The sequence below is a fragment of the Phytophthora cinnamomi genome, assembly GCF_018691715.1.
Source record: "Phytophthora cinnamomi strain GKB4 chromosome Unknown Contig17, whole genome shotgun sequence".
Taxonomy (NCBI): Eukaryota; Oomycota; class Peronosporomycetes; order Peronosporales; family Peronosporaceae; genus Phytophthora; species Phytophthora cinnamomi.
The window spans coordinates 1,802,488-1,826,034 of record NW_027150950.1 but is presented as its reverse complement, the minus strand read 5'-3'; the positions used below and the strand labels follow the sequence as shown (position 1 = coordinate 1,826,034).

Here is a 23,547-nt window from a genome sequence, read left to right as displayed (position 1 = left end):
CAAGACCACCGGAGACCAAGGATGGGTGGCGTCATGCAAGTAGGGGACACATGTACTGAAGCACGAAGGATGAGAGCGCTAGGAGACGCTCAGCCGAGTCCAAGGCAGTTTTCGGGCCTCGAGCTTGGCTAAACAGGGATGCCGGCCGCCCAGACGGAGTGGGGCACGGTCAGAGGCAGCGCAGGAGGACCAAGCGTGAGCCCGGTGAGCCCAGTAGCAACCAACCGAGTCAGACAGACTCCCCGCGGAGCTCGCCGGGTTATCTGGACAACTTATCCGGCTCCGCCGAGTTCGAAGCGTCGCAGCGAGGGTGATGGGTCAGCCGAGATCCGATTCCATTTCACTTGATATTTGTATAGGCACTTAGGAATAGTGGAGGCGCCCTTTCAGGGCGCCCAGAAGACTTATGAACAAACAGAGCAGGATTTGCTAGGCCCACCACACGTGTACACTTCTCCGTAAGTCACTGCGCGGGGCGGGTTATGCCTGCCGTCGGTACTCGAGAGGCATAGCTTGGAGGGTACTCGACTGGCAGCGCCAAGAGATTAGGTCGGCCGGGTTGGGCAAATCTCGCCAAGCGCGAAAGGAACAAGTCTCGCCAGGTCGGCGAGCTGGTACGCCGGACAGCCCGGGTGCAGTTACTCTTCAAGTCGGGTTGCTTCTGCCCCGGCGACCTGTAAAAGCGCTCACGCGCCGTCGTCTATCCTTTGGTGGAGGGCACAGGATTTCTGAACCCGGAGGCAGGTAGCTCAGCTGACCTCCGTGATTTGACTGGCTTGGGGTACTTGGTCTCGGCGGAGGCGAGTCGCCTCTGTCCCGCAAGGGCCGAACCGCTTGAGGCAGCTTAGCGCAGGCCAACAAGAGCCGACTAGCTCTGCAATTGTTGTGGTTTGTGCTAGTATCCACCTTTGTCGATTTTGTGCGTGCTACAACATCACAGTTGGCACACAGTACCGGTTCATGTTTGCCCTCCCTGAAAGGCGATTGTCACTCAGAATGGCAAAGTGGTGGGCTGGCTGGACACAAAATGAATCCGCGGAGATGCTTGTGCGCTATCTTCTTGACCAAGCAGCTTGCGACGAAGATAAACAACTAGCGAATTGTTTGGCCTTAGATCATGAAGTCTACATAGGTTGCCCGACGACGTTTACCGAGCGAAAGCGAAGTGCGGAAGCTAATACTAGGCATACACCTTCAAAACTCTCACTGGAAAAGCGTTTGAAGGCCCTCGAAAATTCTAAATGCGCTTTAGAAGAAAATCTGGATACCCTAATAGCGATACTACAGCCTGCTAGGAGCCCTGCGCATGAGCCATCGCGCGATCGGCCTGGATGCAGTGAACAGGCATCCATTTTTCGTCCAGCAAAACATTGGAAGAATTGTGTCGCACGTATTGGAAGGCGGATCCTTCAGGTCATTTATTCAAGCCGGTATGCGAGTGGACCAATCTGGACAAAAATAAAAGTGATATGCTTCCCAGTCGCTTTAGCGCTGCCAATCTAATTGCCCAAGATGAGTTGGAGTTTGCCACCCAAAAGGGAGTTGCTCACCCAAGGGAGGTTTCGGATGCTACACTCACCGCGGTTTTGGCTTACTATATTATCACACATTGGTTAAACGATGGTGTTATTCCAAACATGTGTGTACTCACGATTGACACAGTTGCACGATATATTCGCCTCGACAAAAAGCACCGACTTGTGAAGACTCGGTATGAGTACCTGCAAAGAATTGTGTAGTAGATAACGCCATCGTATTGTAGGGCTTGTCCTAGTACAGCAAGTCTTGTCCTAGTACTTTTAAGTTTGCCGTAGCAATTTTGGTCTTGTCTGAAATCGCTAGTACTATTAGTCTTGCCGTACAGAACGGTCGTCTCTAAGACCGTATCAAAGCGACCTAAATGCGTACTGTAAAAAAATATTTGTTCGGTCGTCCAACGATTGGTGTATATTCGCAAATAGGATATTCTGATTCGTCATACAACCCGATTTTGCATATTCCATGAGTTTCGTAACTCCTGTGATAAGAAGGAATTTTCTACCCACCTGCATCCGTTACACGGGGAGAAGTACATCAAGTAACTTGGACTGGCAACAGTTGTGCGTGTATGGTGTCACCTATTGCGTGGGCCTCATAGTCACATGTGCACTGCAATCTGCAAGATAAAGTATTATATCACAATATAATACACTAGTAATATCACTTTTACCTACTATTTCTACTATAATACACGTCTACTGAGTACGAGCTATTGTCACCATCTTAAAAACAAATCTCTGTGCTTAAGGTAGAATTATGGAAATTCATATTTTATATATGCCTCTGTGTAATATATCGACTGTTGCGCAATTAACCTAACACTTTTTTTACAGTACTGAACTCGGTCTATGACTGTACACCAGATAACCACACACAAAGTCGGCATCATGAACACCATCCCCGTAATAAAAGTGCAAGAAACCCAAGCAGATAAAACGATTTAAAACACGCCAATGGTTTCATAAAACACACGTCAATTCGTATAAAGCAAATGCCATACAAAGCTGATTGTATAATATATTATGATTGGCTGGTGAGTCCTTATTGTGCATTGCACGACTTTGTCTGTCGGCTTTGTATATAAGACATGACTCAAAGAGTTTCCAACAAAGCCCACTTGCACGGATGCCGCTCACTGCTAGGCGAACCGACGGCGTTATCAAGCGGTCCCTGCGAGCAGAGAAGATCACCAAAGATGAGGAAGACAAGACGGAAGAGGAGGAACGAGTTCTGCCGGGAACCGAATGGGCTGCCAAGCTGGCCCCGAAGCCGGAGAAGGCGCTAAGCAACAATCAATTGGTTACTACGATGATACACACGGAGCGCTGGCAGTTCGCCTTGTGGACCAGGCATATATAGAATGGGCATTCGTCGTTAAAATGGGCAACAGTGCCACTTCCTAATTTTAGAAATTGCCCAGTATAAGGAGGGGGGTTACAAGTGCTGTGAGGCGCCGCCAAAGCACTGCGAGAACGCTTTCTGCACTGGCGGCAGCACAATGGGGGAGAGATCGACAACAAGAACCGATATCTCTCTGTACGACGCGATACAGTAAACACCCAAGCCTAAGTCGAAGCAAAGGTCGACTCCTTTTCAGAGTGCCCATGAGCTCGAGTTTGAGCTCCAGGTTAGCGAGCGAGAACCATCAAATGGGAACAACGTGCTCAGCGTTCTTTGCCGTTTTTGCGCCGTCTTCGGCAGGGAAGAAAAGGTAGGCGCTAAGCGCAAGAAGACGACAAACATCAAGTACTTCCGCCGCCCCTTTCGTCCTGAGCACTATCGAAAACACCACTACAATCAGCATCCCAACAAGTGGAAGCAGTACCAGCTTCTGACTGAAGCCGAGTGCAAAACGTTGTTTGACGACCGATCTCTACATCGCTCCAGTATGCACCTGTACCTGAATGAGAACCAAGCTCCACTGGTCATCGAAGTTGACCGGGCTATTGTGGAGGGCATTATCGACAGTTTCCTCGTCGGAGACGACGTGGATGATATCTCGTGGGACCGCATTCGCTCCCGCCTGTGCTGCAATGTTGACAACACTCATTATGTGCTGAACATCGTGAACCCAGTCCAGTTTCACCTGATCGTTGACTACTTAAGCATTGGGATGTCTTTCCGCATGGCGTTGGCAACTTTGACTAAGACAAGACATCGAACTGGTTTAGCTTCGCTGGGCTCCTGTACACCCGAGTTACCGGCAAAATATGCGGGCTTTGCGTGCATGATCAATCTGCAGAAGTTGAATTCTCTAATGGCGGCCGAGTGGACGTTTGCAATTGCGCTTGACATGTCAACGCATCTTTCCGTGTCGTATCTGGATATTCGCGTTCGACTCTACTTCAACGGGCGTCTACTTAATTTCCACCTGCTCGCCATTCCGATAAATAAATGACACACTGCCGAAGTAATGTTTGGTGCTGCCGCGGCAGTGCTAGATGTGATGTGCCCCCACTGGAGGGATGTGATCATCGGCATTACCACTGGCGGCGAAAGGAAGATGACTGGCCGAATCAGTGGCCTTGCCACGCGCTTTCAGCGTGTATGTCGCGAAGGCTTCGTTCGTGTATGGTGTGGGTTGCACCAGCTCGACCTCATATTACAGTCAGCCATCAAGACGCTGAGGAATGGTCATTTCTATCGTGTTTTTACTCGAATGATAACCCAATTTCGCCGACAGCAAAACCTGATCTCCAAGATGCAAACTACCGCACCGCTACTCTCGGACACTAGGTGGGAATCAATGAGAAAGTGCTGCAAGTGGTTCAAGAAGTACCGGTCAGAGCTTGAGGCTCATCTTCGCGACAACGATTCAGGTTGTCGGCCACCTGAAGGCTGGTGGTTGGTGCTGACCATCGCCGAATCAGTATCAAGCAGCGCTATTATCTCCTTTCGTACCCTCGAAGGTAAAACGGCGCTCGTGGCCGAGCAGTCCGCGCAATTTCAAAGTCTTTTCGATAAGTACAAAGAGAAATTCAACGCGAAAGTAGGCCTCGACGATACTACACGCACGGAGGTCAAGCTCATAAATTGTGCGGCGCCCGTATGGCCGCCACTTCCTTGTATCTGCTCGCGGTATGCCTTCTCACCCAGTGGAACTATTGCGGTTGACGCTAACAGTCTGCTCGAATTGCTACGAGACGATGGCAATTTCACTATCGCTGCCATGGGCGTGATTTCGCCGGACGAACTGTACAACCTTTTGTTTGAGGTCGCCCGCGTGTTAGCTGAAATTATGGAAGGGCTTAATCAGCTTCAACCTGAAAGGGATTCTAACAACATGCCTCTCGAAATCGATCCACCACCGGTATTACCCCATCACCTGGTCAGTTTGAGGGGCCGCGATCTGCCTACAATCATTGATCAACATCGCGCGCGCATGACTAGGCTCTGGAAGGAGTCCGATCTCGATCAAATCGAGCAGGAACACTCAGCAATGCGGCAAATGTACGCTTCCAGCACTGAGTTCCGCGCGAAGGTGGAGCAAAACGTCAAGCTCGACTTTGCAAACTGCTGGGACTCGCTGGATGTTCAATATCCTGCGTTGAAGCGGTTTGCAGGTGGTTTAGCCACCATATTTCCGGGAACATTTACCGTAGAGAGCGATTTCTCGCTACTTAAGTGGGTGAAGCCGTCGTACAAGAGTCGACTGACGGATTTTTCTCTCGAGGGCGCTCTTCACACCAAGCCGTTTGAGGAGCTAGATAGCATTCCGCTCGATTAGATCACGGTCTGTCGCGAGGCTTCGCCTGGATATCTTGTACTTTGTATAATGCCCACCAATGCCCCTTCCAAACTATGCGATTTGCCCACTTTAGCTTATTTTCGTACAAACCGGTAATTGCCGATCTTATATATGTCTGTTTGTGGTTCATTCAGGGCAAGTACCCCAGCTACGTGATGGGAAACGTTTTGAGAGTCAGCAGCACGGGGAGGGCGGTTGTGACGTACCACCGCTACGTGAACAATACAAATTTACCGGAATCAAGTTCCACTTTAACACAAAGAATTGTAATGGACTGGTGGCGCAATCCGGCTACTGTGGAGCAGATGCGCTTAGCGGTGAATGCGCAGACGACAGACGTGGACGTGGACGACGGGATGCAGACGTGAGCACGACCGAAGTGAAGTCAGTGTACGCTGGATCCGGCGGGTACGGCACCTTGAAGCACCTCGTGGAGGCCAGATCGGCTGCACGGAACGATGGCGGCGCACGACGGAGAGCCGACAGAACCGAATTTGCACCGCAAGACGCAAGCAGAACGTAATTTGCGGTGGAGGACGCACGAAGACCGCGGCAAGACACCGGAACGACAGCGAGCGAGCTGTGACGAGACGAGAACGAGAGCGAGACGAGTACGAGTACGAGTTGACCGCAGGAGACGAGCTCCTGAGGACTGCGTGACGAGAACGAGACGAGCGCAACGCGTGAAGAGGTGGCTGAGTCACTGCTGAGCACTGTTGCTGGACGTGTGGCTGGGCGACCGATTGGGTTTCAGGCGGTATCGGACGTGGGTGGGAGCAACGGCGGACGAGTACGGTCCGGGGGTGTTCCAGAAGCGTCTCGGTGCGGGATCTGGGGACAGTTGATGGTCTAGTTGCTAAGACAGTAAGAGGAGTTGCGAACGAGTAGATTGTTGGCTTAGGCTAGCGTCTATTTACTAACGAGAAATACCAAAATTGGAGCGGACGCGGCGCAGGCGGACGCTCCGGCAGGGGGGAACCAAGTGGTTCCTGACGGCCATCGACGGTGTTAAGTTGAACCCGCGGCGGACAACCGACCACCGCAGCGTAGCTATACGATCTGCCCCACGACCAGGCAAGATAAGAGGTCCGTTACATGGTGGTCATACAGGGGCCTCAGCCAACGAGAACGAGCACGATGACGACTTTGACGTCCACGAGAACGAAGCCCATGACGAGATCCGGCAAGACACGCCGAGTCCAGCACACTATCAGTGACGTGATAGCGCGAAATGATGACGACGGCGACAAAAACGCGAACGACGATGAAGAGCAGAAGAGAGACGACCACGACGAGCAGGCGCGGCCACGCCGAGACCCAAGCAATGACGTTGATCAAGCACCGGCAGGCGGGCATCAGGAACAAGCATCGGCTCCAGCAGCTGACGAGACGGCGCCCACGGTGGAGGATCCTGATGACGAAGGGACGCGCGACGAGTCGTCGCCGGAAGCACCACGGACGACGACAGGCGCAGGTAGCGAAGAAAGTGAAAGACGAGCGACACCCGCACCAACGATGGAGGTCGCGACCCTCGCGACGGCACTCCAGCAACTAACGGCGATGGTGGCGGGCTTGCAGGCGCAAGTGATCTCCGTGACGACGCGGGACGAGCCTCTCCAGCCCAGACAACCAACGAATGACGATCGACGCAGGACTACCGGCAATCCGATGCCTACGGTGGCGGCGGTCACGACGGACGAGCAGACTCTGGTGGGCGTGCACCAGCGTGAGATGAGCAGGCAACCTCCGGTGGCAACGGAGACGACGGGTGAGACGCGAATGACGGCAGCAATGAGTGAACGACGGGGTGAAGCGCCTCGGTCGGCGATGGTGGATGTTGCGGCAGCAGCGACGTCTGGCACGACGCCATCCTCCGAGATGACGGCGATGGCTACCGCCGTGCAGCAACTCACAGCGATGGTGGCTCAGCTTCAGCCAACGAGTGGCGGTGGTCAGCAACCCAACAACCAGCGGACGACACGACGAGTAGCACGGACGACGAGGGCCGCTGCTGGACCCCCTGACGACGAGGGCAGCGAGTCGTCTGAATCGAGCGAAGACCGCCCGAGCAGTGACGACGATGTGAGTGATGATGACGGTGATGGAGACAATGATTCGTCTGATGATGAACCCCGTGGACGACGTGATCGGAGAGAACGACGCGGTCGACGTGAACGACGCCATGAATCGGTGAAGCGGAGCGTGAAGGACCTGGAACTCCCCACGTTCACCCCTTCGCCGACGGTGTCAGTGTCAACCTGGATTGATCGTGTAGATCTAGCGTTGAAAGGTGCTGAGGAATCGGGCCGAGGCAAGTGGTCTGACCAAGCACTGTATTTCATTATGGGCAACAAGCTAATGGATGACGCAGCTAAGTGGTGGGTGAACATGAATCGACGCTTGTCGCCGCGGAAAAGAACATGGACCAACCTCAAGAAAGCGTTGCTGAGGCGCTACGCTGAGAAACTGGACAAGTCAGCGGCAGAATGGCGAGTGAGTATGCGCCGAATGATGCCAGGAGAGACGTACGCGGATTTTGCAGCTGGGCTTCGAGACGTAGTCGGTCGCAACAGGGTCGGTGAGCGTGTGTTGCTTGCTCAGTTCTACAGATGCCTGGACAAGACCACTGAAAAGCTAGTGAAGCAAGCTCCCAAACCTGCCACGCTTGAAGAAGCAGTCGACAAAGCTACTGACATTGACGATCCGATGGACAATGTAGCTCAAGGGATGATGAATATTGGATTACCATGGGCCACTGCACCCAGTCCCTATCTGATTCCTATGGCTGGAACTACGGGCCAGACGATGGTGGTTCCCGGTATTGGCGGCACGGGTCTCCCAACGGCGATCACGGGCTCAACTATGGCGACAACGAACAACGGAGTAGTGACGCAGAGCGAAGTGGGCCAGGTGGCGTTGTTCACCAACCCACAGGGCATCTACAATGCGTGGTCTGGCACGTGGGACCCTCCTCCAGGTCACAAGTGGAACGGTAAATACTGGTACGAGCCTATGAAGACAGAGCGGAAGCGGTCGACGACGGCGGCTAGCAAACCAGCAGCTACGAAGCCCCAGGCGAAGACCAAGTCGAAGGGAGTGCCAATGGTGTCGAGTGGCGATGAGTCGGATACGAGGCCGAGGAGGAAACGGTTCAAAGCGGCGGTGAAACAAGTCGCTGGCGACAAGGACGGCGGAGACGCGCGAACGACGCGCAACATGAGCGGTGGGCAGAACGACGGTGGTCAGCGCGGCAACACCGCGTGTTTTCAGTGTGGCCAGTTGGGGCACTGGTCGACTCGATGCCCGAACGGATCGAAGTGTTTTGCCTGCAATAAATCAGGGCATTATGCGAGGACGTGCCCTGACGCGGAGGCGAAAGCACGCAGCGATGCATACCTGCAGTCGCGAGTACGGCAAGTCAAGACCCCGGCGGAAAACGAGGAGCGGACGCAGTAACGGGGTTACGGCGTTCGATGCGGAACGAGGATCCCCGGCGAATGAGGAGCGCGGAGTGTGATGGCAGTACGGCACATGTGCAGTTGATGACCGAGATGCAGAGCGGCCAAGAGGCAATGAACGACGAGCCAGTGGCGACGGTTCGGCGAAAAAATCGCCAACAGGTGTCGAACGAGGGCTTTACGGCCAAGGTTCGAGGAACGGACGGACTAGGATCGAGAGACGGTGACGACGTGACGGTGGCCTCAGTGCGAACGACGAGGACTACTACGGGCAGTACCAAGATCGGCGTGGACGAGATGGTGGACGAGATGCACGCGTTGATGGCCGTGCGCGACGAAGAGCGTGCAACACGCTACGTGGATACAGTGAGACCGCCAATGGCAGCAGTACGCTTCGTGCGTGAGGAACGCGAGCGTGAGCTACGAGACGACGCCGCTGGTAGTGGCAGTATTAACCGACGTGATGGTGGAGCACGGAGTGGCGACGGAGACCAACAGCATACTGAAGAAGGCGACAACCCGTCCAAGACTGGAGAAGGCGGCGACCCTTCTAAAAATGGAGAAGGCGCAGCGGAGCCGACGCGAGTTGGCACCGTGGTGGCGAAGATCAGCACGATAGTGACGCCGGCCTCAAGACGAGACGTAGAGATGGACGACGAGCGCATGGGTGACAAGTGCAAGCCGCAGCTTGACGCTGGCAAGGCGACGAGCGACGGGTACGAGCAGGAGCTCGACGCGCACACGGCGGTATGCGACGAGCATGAGTTAGAGCCCGACGCGTGTGAGAGTGCGATCGGCGAGTGCGATGTGGAGAACGGCAACCCGAGCTGCGAAGCGACGGAGCCGAGCGGCAGTAGCACCGACGGAGTAATGGTGGTTGACGAGCACGACGCGATGAGCAACGACTTCGACACGAAGCTCGGCGAGTTGGCGCAGACGACCGACGAGTGCGAGATAGCGCGAGATGAGAGCGAGCATACGATGAACATGGTGGCGGCGGACTCGGACTTGGCATCGGCGACGATGGTCGAGTGCACGACTGCGCAGTACGCGGACAGCGAGACCAAAGACATGAGTGCGGCTTCGGAGAGCGACGTTGGCAACGCTGAAACGGCGAGCGACGCGCAGTACGGCAGTGATGCGTTGCGCGGCGGAAGCCTGAAGGAAGCGGTGGCACGAGTACGGCTGGCGAGACGCAAGGCACGCAAGCAAGCCAAGCGTCAGCGAGTCAAGCTCCTGATGGCACGGCGACAGCGTGTCAAGAAAGAAGATGCTGACGAGCAGCAACGAGCGGCTGACGAGCAGCGTGTAGTACGGCAGCGCGTGGCGGAAGATGCCCTGGCGCAACTCGAGGCGAGGCGGTCGCAGCGACTGCACGGCAGCGCGACGAGCAGTAATGGACGGCACAGTGGAGCCGCCAGAGTGAGTTTGGTGAAGCATCGGCGTGAAGGCGCCGTGACGACGCAGAATGACACGGTGGAGTACGTCGGTGCGGACGACGGACTTCCCACTGCGTTGATGCAAGTGGCTGGTGTGACCCGGCAGGTGAAACTGGACAGCGGAGCACGCTTCACGGTCGCTGGTACTGAGTGGATGCAGTACGGTGATCGCATTGACAAAGCAGCCCCGGTGGAATTTGTGGAAGGCATCGGCGGGTTCTTGCTCGATGTGGTAGGCGTATGGAGGTTTGAACTCCGTAGTGTGTTTGACGAAGTGATCACCATTGAGGCATGCATTGTCTCTGGGTGCACGGACGAGTTCTTGGTAGGCGTCGACTTCATGCGGACGCATGGCGCTACCACGGATTTCGAGCGTAGCGAGGTGAGGTACATCGAGAGCGGCCGGTCGGTGGTAATACCTTTCCGCACGTATGATGGAGAAGGGCGTGGTCGAATCGCTGAAGTGCGCATGGTGAGGAAGACGCAGTTGGACAAGTTTATGGTGACGCCCGTGGAAGTGGCGGTAACCGCGAAGGACGGTGAGAACGGCATATTCATCCCGACGAAGCATAAGAGAGCTGTAATGTTGGCCCCGACGGTGACTACGGTGAGGAACGGCAAGGCCTTGGTGCCCGCGATCAACGCGAACGGCGAAGAGTCGCGACTCCCCACTAAGTAAGAACTCGGTAGATGGATACCGCTCGACCAAGACGTGACGATGCTGCAAATGAACGGTGAACTACGACGAGAGCGAGTCAGTGCTTGGCTCGACGAGCTCGGCAGAGATGGCGAGCCACTCGAGAACGAACGAGATGTGAACGTTGGAGTCGATGACGAAGAAAGCAAGAAGTTGATTATTAAGTTGTTACGAGTCTACCGGCAGCCGACAGCGAGCACTGGTGATTGCCCGCCAGCCACTGCCCTAGCTACTGAACACCATATTAACACGGGTGATGCAGCACCCATAATGTTGGAACGCCGACGGCAGGCACAGTCTGAGGACGAGGTGATTGAGTCGAACGTGAGGAAAATGCTAGCAGCCGGTGTGATTGAAGAAGGTGACGGCGCGTGGGGGTTTCCTGTCGTTCTTGTGAAAAAGAAGGATGGAGAAGTTCGATTTTGCGTTGATTATCGAGCACTCAACAAAGTAACACGCAAGGATGTCTATCCCTACCAAGAATTGATGAAACGCTGGAGGCATTAGGTGGAGCTTTATTGTTTAGCACGCTAAACCTAAAAGCAGGCTACTGGCAAATTCGAATGGCGGTGAGTGACAAGGAGAAGACTGCGTTCACGACCAAGCAAGGCCTGTGCCAATTCGTACGGATGCCTTTTGGCCTGACCAACGCACCATCAACGTTCCAACGTATGATGAATAGCGTTCTGCGTGGATTAACATGGATAACATATTTAGTCTATTTGGATGATATTATTGTCTACACGAGAGGCGGGATTGAGCGTCATGTAGTGGAGCTTGCGTGTGTCTTGGAACGGCTAGCTAAGGCTGCATTGACTTTAAAGCTGAAGAAGTGCATGTTCGCTACGCGTAGGATGGAGTACTTGGGGCATGAACTAAGCTCGGACGGCGTACGGCCGCTCGAACGACTTGTGTCCGCGGTGCGAGAGTTTCCGCAGCCTCAAAATGATGTCGAAGTCAAGCGATTTGTACACTTAGCGGGATATTACCGCCGATTCATCGAAGGGTTCGGTACGATCATGGCACCTATGACGAAGCTACTAAGAAAGAGTGTGGAATGGGAATGGACGGAAGCTCAACAAACAGCTTTTGAGTACGTGAAGGCGATGCTAACCACCCAGCCCTTGCTAATCTATCCCGACTTTAGATTACCGTTTCGCGTAGTGACCGATGCGAGTACGATCGGACTTGGAGCATGTCTGATGCAAGACTGTGGTAATGGATGGCAACCTGTAGCGTACGCTAGCAAAGTCAATAGCGAAACTGAAGCGAAGTATGGCATTACGGAGTTAGAGTGCCTAGCGGTGGTGTGGTCTATTAAGTTATTTCGACCCTACTTGTACGGACGTAGATTCACCATCGTGACCGACCATTCGGCCCTCAAATGGTTGATGTTGAGTCCAAACTTGAATGGGAAACTGCACAGATGGGCGTTAACGCTGCAGGAGTTCGACTTCGGCGTTGAATACCGGCCCGGTAGCACCAATGTAGTTGCAGACGCCCTTTCACGAGCACCGACGACAGTACCAGTATTGGCGGCACTTGGGCGACGATGACGAAGGTTGCAACCCCGACAATGACGATGGCGGGAGACACGGACGCGACGAAGACGAAGGTCGCAGTCTCAACAACGCCGATGAGAACGATGATGAGTGCGGTCGCGACGAGAGCAGAGGCAGCGGTGCCATTGAAAATGATAGCAACGCCATGGCGACGTGAGCAACCACCTCGGGCGACGAAGACGCCGAGCAGGCAGCAGCAGGCTGAGTACCACGGTGAATTCGATGACCACGAGCGGACAGTAGCCACGACTGGCACGTCGACGAATGGGCGGCGGAGGAACGAAGAGTCGACGGCGAGAAGCGCTGTATGGCCGGGAAGACGGGCGAAGACGACACGGGACGACGAACGCCGGACGGCGACACCGAGTGGTGACGCAGTGAGACGAACGCCGACTGCGAGCAGCGAGAAGAAGTCGCGCCTTGCGACGAGCACCACGACGAATAGCACACGCGAGCGGAGCAGGACTACGAGTGCGATGCCGCGCGGGACGACTTGTACGGCGGGTGGCGGATTAGAATCAGCACCGTCGATACGCGGTGGAGATGGCAGCAAGACGATGGCAGACGCGTTGGCCAACAAGGTCACGACGGAACGAGTCGCGCAGCATGCGAACGAGCGCGTGCGGCAGCGAGAGCGAGAGCCTACGCTCCAGCTGACGGATGATGAGATCATGAGGGCGCAAGCCAAGAGTCGGATGGTACAACGAATAGTAAAAGCAGGCGAGCACGGAGGCATGAAGGTCGAGATGCGGCATGGATTGGCGCTAATCGATACGAAGGACGGTCGACGAGTGATATTACCGCCGGAGTTGTGGGCTATAGTGTTCAAAGAAGCACACGATTCCGTGTGGGCGGGGCATCTGCATGCACCCCATACCCATGCACGAATCGCACGAGTGTATTGGTGGCCGGGCTTACTGCGTGAAGTGAAGCAGTGGGTTCGAGGATGTCAAGAATGCGGTAGTCGGAAGGCACGACCACGTGAGGTGGTGCCTCCACTAAGAAGCATTAGAGGAGGTGATGTCGGCGACAGATGGGCCTTAGACGTCGCTGGTCCCTTGCCAGCGAAAGAAGGTGGGCCACGGTACAGGTAGTACTACCACTTCCGACACCAGCTGTTGTGTATTTTTCATGTACATGAAAAATTATTGCAGGATTTAGCCACTACAGACTAATTGACGCCACTTTGAGCATCAGATCGACAATCTCGCCGTCGGCATCGCCCTCTTCAACGCCCTCGTCCTCGCCGTCTTCGTCCGGCTCGTCGTTTCCACGAAGGGGAGTCGCAAGACAAGTCTTTTGCCAACAGTGCGCCACCGTCTTGGCCTCCGTAGACGACCACAACAGCGAGCTCCATTGCATCGCCTGAAGCTGGTCTATTTTGTATGCAGACTGCCCATTAACATTTGCATCAGCCTCAAACCTTTCGATCCCGTGGTCAATCTGTAACGACCTAAAGCGTGCCTTGAAGGACGCAATAACACCGGCGTCCAGAGGCTGCAGATAGGTGGTAGTATTGGCCGGCAGCTTCTGAACTTTGATGTTCGTCAGCACCATGTCGCCGAGAGCATGGGAGGACATGTTGTCAACCAGCTTTTGTTGTTGCCGTGCAAATACTCCGCCCAAGCGCGGCTGCGTAGTACAGCCCGGTCTCGTCCATGTTGTAGGTGTCGTGGGCGTCGTAGCAGTCGGTGATCTCCTGGATGGCATGGCGTCCTTCTCTCACTACGTCGGCGTCAGCAGAGCCAGCCTCGCCGTGTCGCGGTCTGTAGCGTAGCTTGTGCCGCTTGAGAAACCCGGTCAGCCAGCCAACGGAGAGTCCGACATCGAGCGCAGGCCCGCCTACATCTTCTCGAATCTGCTCGGCCTTCCTAGTGATAGCTTTGCGGTTAAGACACAGCCCCCTCGCTTCTACGCTACCCACCCACTCCTCTAAATTCTTTTCTAAAGCAGGCGCCTTTACCTTTAGCGGCTTACGCCGTTTGCCCTCACCGTACTCTGGTTTCTTGATAGTGCTTGCGTTCTTTAGTATGTCAGATACTGTGTTGCGGGCTGGGGCTTTGCGCAAGCGGAATGCTCGCTTGGACCACCGCGCTAGCTCTGGATGGGTCATGCCAGGCTCCGCTGCGCTCTTGTCAATCAGCTCGCGCTTGTTCTCGATCGTCAGCCAGCGTCCCATTGCTCCCTCGGAAGGGGGCCACAGCGCTCAGAAGCCAGTCTGCTGCGAGTGGTGGACGCGCGCTAAGCATCCCTGTTTAAGCTGATAACGTATTATTAAGGATATTTTTTCTAGGAGGTGTCGGAAGTGGGAGTACAAGCTGTATGTGATTGCCGCGGTGGAATATGTAACGCGGTATGTAGTGGCAGCGGCGGTGAAGCAGCACGAAGCAGAGCACGTGGCGGAATTTTTGATGCGCCAAGTGGTTCTACGATTCGGCCCGTTCCGTGAATTGCTGACGGATGGAGTGCCAGAATTGACAGGGAAAGTGATTGAAAAGTTGGTCGCCATGCTACAGGCACAGCAGGTGAACCCTGTGCCATACAGACCACAGATGATCGGCTTAGTGGAACGATTTCACAGGACATGGAAGGACTGCGTAGCAACCTATATGCACGAAGACGAGCAGAGAGACTGGGATGTGTGGTTAGATTTTGCGGTTTATGCCTATAACTCGGGGCAGCACACCACCGTGAAGCTATCGCCTAATGAATTAATGATGGGCCGCAAGTTGAAGAGTCCGAACGACTTGCTACGAGTGACGAGCGTCGCGGAGGCTGGAGATGTAACGGGGTTACACGTACAAGTGGCTGCAAGCCACTTGTGAATTTAACAGATAGGTTATCTGTTAAAAGTTTTAGATACTTCCTCACCTTGGTGTAAGTCACACCAATGGATACATTGAAGTGGGCCACCACAATGAGTGGTCCACACCTACCCAAAGATCCTATTGGTAGAAAGCAGCATCTTTCTACCAATTAGAGACGTGCATATTGGCGGGGCTTTGACTGTCAACCCCTTTCATAGATGATAAACAGTTTTAGCAGATTTAGGAGGAAGATCAATTTACAAACAATACAGTTCTCATTTTACCTTAACCTAGCTACTTGGTGTTTTATTTTATTTATATTATACTTGTGGACTCAAGTATAATTAATTCAAATTATTACTAAGTACTTACGCTTCCTCATACACGTAGCGCGACGTGTAAGCTAAAGTAGTGAGCCAAAGTAGGCCCACTACACCTGGTAGCACTTTGTAGTCCGTCCAACGACCGACTACTTGACGTTCGTACGAGGTGTACGAACGCGGAGCCGAGAACCACATGAGCACGGAGGTGCCCATGGAGAGCTCCAATACGCCTGCAACTCATGTTGCACGCGCGGACTGCCCCCACCTGTCGGATCCAGAGTGGGAGGCCCTCCAACGACTGTCAACAGTCATTGGGGAGGCGGCGATAGCTACAATGCTGCGTACGCTATCGCCGACAGAGCAACATGGTGTTGCTCTGGGATTCATCATGAAGGAGCAGCGCGATGCTGCTTCCTCAACAACGGCGTCGTCGGGGACGACACCGCGTGCTCAATCATTAAAATTGAGCGTGAGCAATTATGTAGGAAGCGAGGGCGAGCCTCTCCTCCGATGGCTTGTCGAACTCGACACAGCCATAGCGGCTCGACGTATCGTCGACCCGTTGTCAAAGGTTGCGTTCGCCATGTCATGTCTTGGCGGACGAGCGAGGAGTTGGGCGTACGGACGCCGACTCTCAGATCCTACGTGCTTTAGCACGTACGAGATATTAAAGAGGAGCTCAAACAAGCGTTTGAGCCCCGCAAATGAATTCCGGTCGAGGACGGAATTCCTCGACCTGCAGCAGGGTAAGCATGACGTCCATGCTTACGCGCAGCGTGCACGGTACTTGGTCTCGAACATCGTGACCAACCCGATAGACGAGGCGACTAAAGTCGTCACGTTCATGAAGGGACTGAGAGATGGGCCTGTGAAGACCTATCTCTTCCGAGAGTACCCGAGTACTCTCGAAGCTGCGATTACTCTCGCAATGCAAGAAGAGTTTAGCCTGCGGCAGGCTAAACTGCATGCGAGCGTGCCGAGGTCGCAACCGCGCCCGGTAGTGAGCACGGGAGGTCCGGAACCAATGGACCTCTCGAATGCAACGGCTGCTGGTCACCAGCAGCACGGAAATAATGTGCGATGCTTCCGTTGCGGAAGGATCGGTCACTTTGCCAGAGAGTGCACGGCTCCCGTGCACTACAATAGTGGCCGTCGTGGCGATGGGCATCGCCGCGAACAAACAAAAAACGTGAACATCCAGTAGGCGCGGGACGCCCTACTGGTAATGCAGTCGCGCGTGCCGACATCGGGCACGCGACACTGAGGACTGCATCCCCCAGTGAGACCAGCTCTCACTGCAAGAAACAAGATGACAGGCCAAACCTAGTCATCTTGAAGATAACGTCGAAGAGAGCGAGCGACTCTCTTCGCGCTCTGGTAGATTCGGGCGCGTCGAACAACTTTGTTCGACTACGAAGTCTGTCGAGACTTGACTTCGAGGAGGTAGATACACCTCGAAGTCTTCTGGAGGTACGTCTGGCAACAGGTGCCATCGTGAAGACCGAGAAGCGCGTCGTGAACGTGCGCTTCTCGTACAAACAACGAGTGTTTGTCGAACACTTTATCGTCCTGGACCTGGACGATAAGTTCGACGTTGTTATGGGCATGCCGTGGCTTGCACGGCATGATCCGGTAATTGACTGGAAGAAGCGCACGCTCGTGCGCTTCGGTCGCGACTGCGGAACAGAGAGCGATGGCCCTGTTACCGCAGCGCACGCACCAGCAGGTGCGCGCGACTCGCCAGTCGAGACAGCGCTTAATGCCGCTGTCCCGGGGTGCCCAAGGGGTGCGCGTGGATGCGCACAAGAGAAATCCACGTCGGCAATGCTGCCGACGTCGGAAGGAAAAGATGTGTCGGTTCCGGGAACCAACACTCGCGTTCAAGTACGCACGAGACAGTCCCTGACCCGAAGAGGTCAGGTCGACAACGGCGCGTCGGCTCTGGGAGTCGACGCACCCTCGGTCATGAGGGGCTCCGCCAATGAATGGCGTCGAGGTGACGAAGGCGTGTCAACTCCGGGAGTTGACGCTGCAAACAGTGCGGACGGTTGCAAACGTACCACACTGACGCAATTTGCATGCTGTCGTGCAGCCGGGCTGCACGATGAAGCGCCATGCGATCAAGCCGGGCTTGATATCGCGCGCCCGCAGACAGGGTCTGCCAGCGAAGGGACACAATACAGTGCTGCCGGGCTGCACGAAGGAAAATGCGGTCAAGCCGGGCTTGATACCGCGCGCCCGCGGACAGAGTCCGCCGGCGAACAACAGTCCACGGCCGGGCCTGGACCAAAACAACAACTGTGCGGAGCCCGGCTCCGCACAACAAGAAGACGGCGCATGTGGAGAACGCTGCGCAAGTCTCGGTCCGGGACCGAGACGCAACAAGAACTGTCTGCTGGGCAGACTGCGGCGGTGACGCCGAATGTCAAGACGCCAAGCGTCTTGACGCGCACCGATACTGGATTCCAGCATCGTGAGATGGAACTCGCTAGTCCTCCGACGACGGCGTCGGAGTTGACTTCGCTTCCGGCCATGAGCTGGAAGCGCTTCACGCGCGACTTGCACGATGGACGCACCGAGCAAGGCTGCGTTCTTTCGGACAGCGAAAGAACGGCGAGCGAGAGCGAAGAGCTGAGACAGCTCTTCATGGGAAGTACCACTGAGAATGAAGACACTCTCAGTGCGAAAACGAAGCGAGAGCGCTTCGAGGAACAGGGTTGAGACTCGCTGAAGTCGAGTCCCTATTACGAACTGTTAAGGGAGTACAAAGACGTACTCCCGGAAGAAACTTCTGCGGAGCTTCCGCAGGATAAGAGCATTCAGCACGAGATTGATCTCGTGCCGGGCACGAAGTACTGTGTCACGCGGCCACTGCCGCGAGAGCAAGTGAAAGCGATCGACGACTCTTTGAAAGTCGTCGCAAAGCAGGACAAGTGCGGGAATCAAAGTCCCCGCACAGTGCTCCGACGTTCTGTGTCAAAAAGCCAACAGGGCGGATGGCGCATTGTTCATGCCTACAACAAGCTGAACGATGCGACGGTACCGGCGCAGACGCCGATACCGCGAAAAGATGTTATCATCGATTCGATGGCCGGGAGCACCGTTTACAGTGCTCTCGACTTGCGAGATGGGTTTTATCAAATCCTAATGCGTGAGAGCGATATCCCTCTCACGGCAGTGAGCACGCCAAGCGGCATGCTCTGGGAATGGCTAGTAATGCCACTGGGGCTTAATAACGCCCCTGCGACTTTCAACAGGTGCGTGACGCACTTGTTGCGCTCGGTGCGCGACTTCGCACCGAGCTACTTCGATGATGTGTTCATCCACAGCCGGGCTGTGGACGGAAGACGACGTAGAGATGCACAGGGTGCATCTCCGGAAGCTACTTGAGCTTATGCGAAAGCATAAGCTCTATGCGAACCTGAAGAAGTGTATCTTCGGGGCGAGCGAGATACCCGTCCTCGGCTGTCTAGTAGGGAAGAATGGTGTTCGCCCTGACACGGAAAAGGTCAGAGTGATCAATGAATAGCCAACGCCTTCAAGTGTCAAGGAACTGAGGCAGTTCCTTGGCTTGGCCACGTACTTGTGCAAGTACGTGGAGGATTATGCGGGCAAGATCCGCCCGCTGTCACAGCTTCTTAAGAAAGAAGCTGTGTGGAATTGGACACCCGATTGCCAAAAGGCATTCGATGCAGTCAAGCGGGGCTTGACTGAGGCGCCGATCTGGGCAGTGGCTGACCAAGATCGCCCATTTCACGTAGTGTGTGACGCATCCGATTTCGCGATCGGATGCGCGTTGATGCAGCACGATCACGAGGGCCGTGATCGTGTCGTCTATTACCAGTCGCGTCAGCTGAAGCCAGCTGAGCGCAACTATCCGGTACATGACAAGGAACTCCTTGCCATGAAATATGCACTCGCAAAGTTCCGAGTGTATCTACTTGGAAGTAGACCATTTGTGGTCTACACCGACCATGCTTCACTGCGCACCGCAGTGAAGTCGCCACACATATCACAAATAATGGCGAGATGGCTCTCATTCTTTGCGGAGTATAACTTCCGGGTCGAATACAAACCCGGAAGATTGAATGTAGTGGCCGACGCGTTATCACGTCGGCCGGACTACGCAGAAGCTGCTGACGTCAATGCCATTGACGCCATGCGAACGAGCACACCCACGTCGTCTCTGTTGGACGACGTGAAGGCCGCGTACGCGCACGACGCGGACGCGAAGCTCTTGCTGGCCTATGGCACAGCGCCTTCTGACAAGTCCCGTCAGAAGCTGCCCAAGCACCTTCGAGCGCGTGCACACCGCTTTCGTGTGCACGACGGACTGCTGCTTTACAATGCAGTCGACGACAACGCGGATCGCGTTGTCGTGCCGAATGACCATGACCTGCGACTCAGGATCATGTACGAGTATCACGATGCCCCGACTGCGGGACATCTCGGACGTGATAAGACATACGCGTGACTTCTACTGGCACCACCAGTACAAGTGGGTTCGCAAGTACGTCCGTGCTTGCGAGATGTGCCAACGCGTAAAGCCTGCGCCGTTTGCGCAGGCTCCATTACAATCATTACCGACTCCGTCGGAGTGTTGGAAGCCCATGTCATTGGACTTCATCTTTGGCCTTCCCCCGGATAGCGGAGGGAATACCGGTGTTGTGGTCTTCGTCGACCGCTTCAGCAAGATGGTACATCTTGCTGCGGTGCCGGCAGAGGTGACCGCGAAGCAGACGGCCCGTCTGTTCGTCGACATGGTGTTCAAACACCATGGCATGCCGTCCGACATCGTGTCGGACAGAGACCCGCGCTTCACAGCCCACCTGTGGCAAGAAGTGTTTACACTTCTTGGGAGCCAGCTTTCCATGTCGACTGCGGATCATCCGCAGACGGACGGTCAAACCGAGCGCGTGAATCGCGTGCTCGTCGACATTTTGAAGAGCTACGCTCACTCGTTCCAAAACTGGAGCGAGTGTTTGTCGATGGCGGAATTCGCCATCAACAACTCGGTGCATGCCTCGACCGGGCATACACCGCTTTATGTGAATGCCATGCGGCATCCCCGTCTGCCGAGTTTACTCGGAGTGATGGCTCCCACTTTAAGTGGGGGAGGACCTACGACTGCAACACAGCAGTCGCAAAAAGCCGCTGACACTTGCACAGTGTCAGCCGCGACAACAAGGACCAAGACAACCAGGTCTGCGCCCCGCGCAGACCTTGGCAGGAAGAACCAACGGTCAGCGCAGTGCGCTGACCCCCAGAACAAGGAGAACGAGTCTGTGCAGAGCACAGACTCCACAAGGAACAAGGACCACGGGTCTGCGCCCTGCGCAGACACCGCGAAGAACCACGCAGAGGCCGGGCCTCTTGCGGAGAGCGAGCTGAACGAGTTCAGCTCGGATGCGATTGACTTTATCAATAAAAGACAAGCCGTAATTCGGTTTGTCCAGGACACGATTGCAGCTTCTGTGGATAAACAAAAGCTGAACGCCGATAATATTGGCAGGGGCAACACAAATGAATTCAACGTGAATTCATTGGTTTTGTTATCTACTCAAAACCTGCCCAAACATGCAGTTACGGATTTCGGAGCAAGCAAGCTTGCTCCGCGCTTCATCGGGCCATTCACGGTGATGACACGCCACGGTAACGCATATACGCTAGACATACCGTCTAGCATGCGGCTCCACCCGACATTTTATGTCGGGCGGTTAAAGCCATACCTCCAGCACGAGCCAAGTGGCTCGTCTGACCCGAAGAGACAACCTCGACAGGGGAAACCCTCCCCTCCAGCGCGTAGTCGCGCTGGAGCAGTTAATACAGTCGGGCCTACAGCCCGACCGGCACGTTCAAGGCGGTCTGGGAGACCGCCAGAGCCGGGACACGAAGGAACAGAGCGGCAACCGCCGCGCTCTGAAAGTACTCCACGACCGTCACTTGGTCGTGGAGCAACACGAGATGAAGGTCAACACGGCGTTGACCATCGGGGTGTGTTTCCACCACCTCCGCCACCGCTGCGAGACGCACGCGGAGAAATTCGCTGGATCGTCCAGCGAATTGTTGATCATAGGAAAACAATCCGAGGTCCGGATTGTTTTCGCATTCGCTGGAGAGGTTTCCCTCCCCAACACGACACGTGGGAACCACGGAACGTCCTGATGGAAGACGTTCCGGACATGGTGAAGGAGTACGAAACCCAACACGCACTACCAGCAAGAAGGTAGTGCGAGCGCTGTAGTAATCTACAACGCCTGACGACTCGCGTGCTAGATAATTAGCACGGAGATCATTGAAGCTCTCAGGTATACATATAGTATACCTGTTGTGGTTGCGGTTGCTAATACGCACCGCCGCCTGGACGGACACCAGCCTCCACCGCAACAGCGTGGAGTTGTTAATACTTGCCTCACTTCGAGAAGGACTTGAAGTGCTTTGGCGCTTGCTTACCCGATCACGGTAAGCAACAGAAATTCGCTTAGAGATGTCGACGCATAGACGTGGTCGACATCGAAGAATCATACACAGACACTGTGTTGTCTGTCCCCGTGGTAGCGGCGCACCTCGCGCTACCGCGCATTGTACTCAGCAACAGAGAGTTTACACTCTGTTGCAAAGGTGGTCTTCAACTCGATCGTGCTCATTGCAGATGAGCACGGAAATCCCCAGCACAAACAATTGACAAACAGTCAATATTAATTGACGTGTCGATACCGACACGTCTAACCTTAAGGGGGGGGATGGTGTAACGGGGTTACACGTACATGTGGCTGCAAGCCACTTGTGAATTTAACAGATAGGTTATCTGTTAAACGTTTTGGATACTTCCTCACATTGGTGTAAGACACACCGATGGATACATTGAAGTGGACCACCACAGTGAGTGGTCCACACCTACCCAAAGATCCTATTGGTAGAAAGCAGCATCTTTCTACCAATCAGAGACATGCATATTAGCGGGGCTCTGACAGCCAGCCGCTGCCAACCCTTTCATAGATGATAAACAGTTTTTAGCAGATTTTAGAGAAAGATCAATTTACAAACAATACAGTTCTCATTTTACCTTAACCTAGCTACTTGGTGTTTTATTTGATTTATATTATACTTGTGGACTCAAGTATAATTAATTCAAATTATTAATAAACTCCTACGCTTCCTCATACACGTAGCGCGACGTGTAAGCTAAAGTAGTGAGCCAAAGTAGGCCCACTACAGGAGAGATGACAACCTACCACCGATGGCTAGTCGCTGCGATGCGAAGCAGCCATGTGATCGCTGAGAAGGCGAGGGTGCGTGAGCAAGCACGTCAAGCGAAGTACTACAACCGCAAAACGAAGCGGAAACGGACGTTGAAACCGGGCGACCGGGTTTGGATGTATCGACCGCCGAGAGGACCCAAAACATCTAAATTCGTACACCAATAGGTTGGACCGCTACGGGTGATTGAACCAGCGGGGTACGACAATTTTCTTGTTGAGCACGAGGACGCGGAAGGAGAACCGGAGAGGCATATTGCACACGTGTCTTTCCTGGTGACCTATTATTATCCTACAGAGTTGCTAAAACGAGCGGCGACTGACATCGCCGAGCAACTGGAATATGAAGAGCATGTCGAGGCGGAACCGGAGGCTGTACGAGCAGCGGCGGCACCGGTTAACGCAGCAACTGCGCGACGATGCCGAAAACGCAGCCAACGCGCAACGGTCGGCGCGAACGCAACGGAGCGAGCAAGTGAGTGGTTGGTGGAGATACGACGACGCCGACAACGGAACCGAGCAGGGCATTATGTCCTCGAGTACGAGTTATGGCCCGCGAGGAGCGGACCGCGCGCCGCAACGCAGGACGAACGACGATGGGTTTCCGCAGCAGAGTATGATCGGCTTTTCGAGTCCGTCAGAGTCGTGGAAGACTCTGGGGAGGAAGAAGGCGTGTAATGGACTGGTGGCGCAATCCGGCTACTGTGGAGCAGAT

General features: G+C 54.6%; 4 protein-coding genes across 4 annotated transcripts; 3 read left to right on the top strand and 1 right to left on the bottom strand.

Moving 5' to 3' along the window:
* Nucleotides 1-3,143: 3,143 nt before the first annotated feature.
* Nucleotides 3,144-3,937, top strand: IUM83_04868 (ABC transporter C family member 5; the record flags this gene model as incomplete). Its single annotated transcript, XM_067928969.1, has 2 exons — nt 3,144-3,166; nt 3,241-3,937. The coding sequence occupies 2 exons, from the start codon at nt 3,144-3,146 to the stop codon at nt 3,935-3,937; spliced, it is 720 nt and encodes a 239-aa protein (XP_067796101.1).
* A 2,487-nt stretch (nt 3,938-6,424) lies between these two features.
* On the top strand, nt 6,425-8,743 carry IUM83_04867 (uncharacterized protein; the record flags this gene model as incomplete). Its single annotated transcript, XM_067928968.1, has 1 exon — nt 6,425-8,743. The coding sequence occupies one exon, from the start codon at nt 6,425-6,427 to the stop codon at nt 8,741-8,743; it is 2,319 nt and encodes a 772-aa protein (XP_067796100.1).
* Nucleotides 8,744-8,784: 41 nt separating this feature from the next.
* IUM83_04866 (uncharacterized protein) lies at nt 8,785-10,863 on the top strand (the record flags this gene model as incomplete). Its single annotated transcript, XM_067928967.1, has 1 exon — nt 8,785-10,863. One exon carries the CDS (start codon nt 8,785-8,787, stop codon nt 10,861-10,863), a length of 2,079 nt encoding a protein of 692 aa, XP_067796099.1.
* A 3,165-nt stretch (nt 10,864-14,028) lies between these two features.
* IUM83_04865 (Eukaryotic peptide chain release factor GTP-binding subunit) lies at nt 14,029-14,622 on the bottom strand (the record flags this gene model as incomplete). Its single annotated transcript, XM_067928966.1, has 1 exon — nt 14,029-14,622. One exon carries the CDS (start codon nt 14,620-14,622, stop codon nt 14,029-14,031), a length of 594 nt encoding a protein of 197 aa, XP_067796098.1.
* Between the last annotated feature and the right edge of the window lie 8,925 nt (nt 14,623-23,547).